Source organism: Opisthorchis viverrini, assembly GCF_000715545.1.
Source record: "Opisthorchis viverrini unplaced genomic scaffold opera_v5_115, whole genome shotgun sequence".
NCBI lineage: Eukaryota > Metazoa > Platyhelminthes > Trematoda > Opisthorchiida > Opisthorchiidae > Opisthorchis > Opisthorchis viverrini.
Genome location: NW_008751773.1, coordinates 645,814 through 649,389, shown reverse-complemented (window position 1 = coordinate 649,389; position 3,576 = coordinate 645,814). Strand labels below are relative to the sequence as shown.

Sequence of the window (3,576 nt, the reverse complement as noted above, 5' to 3'; positions counted from 1 at the left end):
CTGCTCGGTTGCAGGGGGTTGGCCTAACCCGAGGTCGCAGGGAATAAGGCATTACTGTCTCATTCCTGATGCGGCTGCGCACAGCAGGTGCCTTTTGAGCAGCACCGGGCTCTTTGGTTTTAAAAGTATTTCGACCGTATTGGATAATGCGCCGGCGGTCACGGTCAACCGTTGGGCGATCGGAGTGTGCGGTTTTTGGGGCCGACCTTTTCTAACCCGTCCTTCCTCGGGGGAAGACAGCATCGCTGCTTCCATAAATATGGACATGCTGGTCGCCTGGGGGAAACACCTTACTGCCTTCACACTCCTGTCGCAGAGGACGGTACGACTTTACCCCCAGACCGCCTCGTAGCACGATTACTCGTAGTACGGGGTCTCGCTGCTCCCCTTTGGCCTTCCTGGCATGGTTGCACTTTGTGGAACGAAGTTCCAGCCAGTGTAGCCCGCGGGATCGCTGCAGCACTCAAGCCCGACCACCACGTCAAGGTGGCTGCTTTAGGTCGGGAGAGAGTCTTCAGGATTGTTTATTGTTTCCGGTTATCTCGAGATGTTCATCAGACAATCGGGCGAACTACGCTGGGATGCCGCTGCAAATAATGTCTTCCAGTGCCACTGTATTTTATGGGTAAATAAAGGCTTTATGAAATCCAGACAATGGCTATCGTATTTGTGCAAGTGCAATGGGCATACCCGAGTCTTGTCTGATCCTGTATCACCTTTGTAGTCTCAGGTTTCCAACAAGAGCGTTTGTTCGTGACTACGCTTGCAACTGAGGTGTAAATGAATTCAGCTATTGGTGGGTGTGGGAAATTCGAGTAGTCTCTCGTAGCGTTGACTTAAAATAAACCTGACACTACTAGTGAGTAGTCATATTTCGAAATTATTAGGACAACCCATCTAGATCACTGGTTGCTGTGCTGTCCTCATGACAATACGGATTATAACCGAAATGCATATTAGTGCGGTAGTTACACGCATGCACACTGTATTTAAAATTTTGTGCCAGTAGTTCTTATTAGGCCTGAGCCAGACGTGAAGGACTTTTTTATTACCTTGATGATGGACCTACGGAAAGCTATGTGCTCATGATGCTACAATTGTATGTACGATTACGATTCTGAACATCTGGATTCTTCATTTCGGATAAAATGGAAAATTCTCTCCTCGGTTTACTAGTCAAACCAGAATTCCAACACATGTATGTGGATATCTGTCCCAGCCAAAATGCTCTACCTGTGTTCGTAAATTTTTCTGCTGCGTGTATGCGAAACACGGTTCTTCAAATACATCCTAACCTGACATCTAACGGTCATTTCTAGATATGAATGAGCTACTAATACCATATCAAAATATCTGTACCTCAGCTCCAGTCAAGGTGGGCAATTTCATCATGCGGAGAACAGAGCGTGGAACCCTCACATTTAAGTGAATTTTTGTTGAATACGCACGGAGGCATTGAAGAGAGTTCGAATGAGTCCTCCGTTCATAAAATAAACACTTCGCCAACGAGTTTGCTATGCGCCGTAAGCAATGTACCGCTTAGCGGGAAAGGGGGTGTATTATAAAGTACATAAGAAATGCGAAGACGATATTTGTACACAGGATAGTATTGCGGTAATCAGGTCAGTTGTGGGCGGTAAGAGAGATCAGAAGTGAACTAAAAAGTATACGTTTTGCATAAAAGATCAAACTACCTGCTCCACGATGGCCGATATCGAGTCAACGTACTGTTTCAGTTTAACTTTGGTTTCTGCTATCAGTTTTTCCTTCCTGGCAGTTTCCGACTGCATAGCATCCAGTTCCTGTAGAATAAGCGAGATAAGCTGCGAAATTAAAACGCACTTCTTGTAACAGCAAATCAGGACGTTGGGAGGAGAGGAGAAAACGCTTCTTTACAAACCATGAATCCAGGTCTCGACATGCTTCCAAAAGACTAGCCATGTGACGGTCATTTATCCCGTGCCGTGACTCTGAGGTATCCGAATCGGCGGAGGCATTGGTGGATGAGAGAACTAGGAATATATTCTGTATGGAGTAAAATGCTTTGCAAAATCACAGATAATTACATCCAACTGGTTTTCAAAGTTTGTCCAAACCTGATTATCCTCGTCCGGTGTGTCATGAGTCTCGGAGGTTTGATCCATGAAGAATCAACAATGTGCTGAAATAGCAGAAAGTGTGAAAAACTGTAGGTAAGCATACGTATAACGATCACCTCACTCAGAGAAGAACTGCCTCCAAGAGAACACACCTGGGTCCAGCGAAATTCGTCAATAGAGCAAAGAAAGACAATATGACTTCCAGAGAAGTACCGAAAACATCCAGTTAATTGGCCTACCAACTCACGAATAAAGATTATCTTCCGTTCGAACCTAGGAAGTAAGAAGCCGGTGACTAAAACTCGAAAGGGTAAAATAGGCCCGAAAGTGAGTAACTTGTAACGCTCACACTAAGTGTTACGGATGGAGGCAGGCTTTATACTATTTGCTTCAATAGCTTCACTGTAAATCTCCTCTCGGTTAAATGACACAGCGAAGTAGGCAAGCTTCGGGAGACAAGTGAGCAGTAATGAAAAAGCCGTCACCAGTGTTCCCTGTGCCAACAGCGACAGAAGGATTCAAGAGACTGTTATCATGAACCATAGTACAGAAGCCAAATTCACATTTTCGCAGGGTAGTCTTGAATGCGACTCAACCGTTACTCTAGTGAGCACACATGCTTCTTGTCACATACGGCATACTCGCAAAAGTTTCTTTCACATGAAACAGGAAGCAGAACTGTGCTCAATAAAATTATGTGATATGACGCTAGCGTTATGAGGATTAAAATGGAATCCAGGTGTTGGGTGGCAATGGGATGAAACGAAATCGAATGTGGAAGCTACCTTGGAACCATAAACGAAAGACTAAGGGAACATCATCATTGACAGCAGTACCAGGGAATACCGGTACTTTACTGTCATACGATAAAGTCAGTTTCTCAGAATGGAGCCTTAGGATGAAAAAAGGACAAAAGGATGGACATAGAAAAACCCTATCTACGCTTGAGAGACTCAGCCATACATTCGGGAGAGGAACCGACGGCGTGGATGCCACTGACATCGGTTGGCCACCTTACATTTCAGTGTCACCAACTAAGCACAGAGAGGGTGACATGAGCCCTATCGTGGAAAACAAAGGTACCACGAGCACCCGTAATATCACGCATTCCTCGGTCGTCATGTTTTGTCCGCCGTTTGCCCAGCAATCTCTCCTCCGGCCATGCGTCGGTTGAAGAGCACCCAGGGGTAGGTTAGGGCATAACTTCGCAGCAGCAATTGCCGTCACCATGGCTGGGGTCCTGGGACGGGAAAACCCAATGTTTAGTGGCTATGTCACGCAACCAATGGCCGTCCCGCATCAAAGCCACCATCTTCACTGCATAGCTCTATCACTCGAAAGAATCTCCGTCGCGTTGTTCCCATTCCCCTATTATCGGTGGATGAACTTGAAGCACCCAAAACCACTACCTTTCGGTACATGGCTTGTACCTAACAAAGACTTCCTGAATCCGAAAAAAGCACGGCAAGAGAGCTCC

General features: G+C 46.0%; 1 protein-coding gene across 1 annotated transcript; it reads right to left on the bottom strand.

Annotated features, from left to right (window-relative positions):
• Positions 1–1,620: 1,620 nt before the first annotated feature.
• On the bottom strand, positions 1,621–2,042 carry T265_13903 (hypothetical protein; the record flags this gene model as incomplete). The annotated part of the gene is made up of 3 exons (XM_009171071.1): positions 1,621–1,657; positions 1,695–1,802; positions 1,843–2,042. Coding segments are annotated over 3 exons (342 nt in total), but the record flags the coding sequence as incomplete, so codon positions are not given.
• Positions 2,043–3,576: the final 1,534 nt, after the last annotated feature.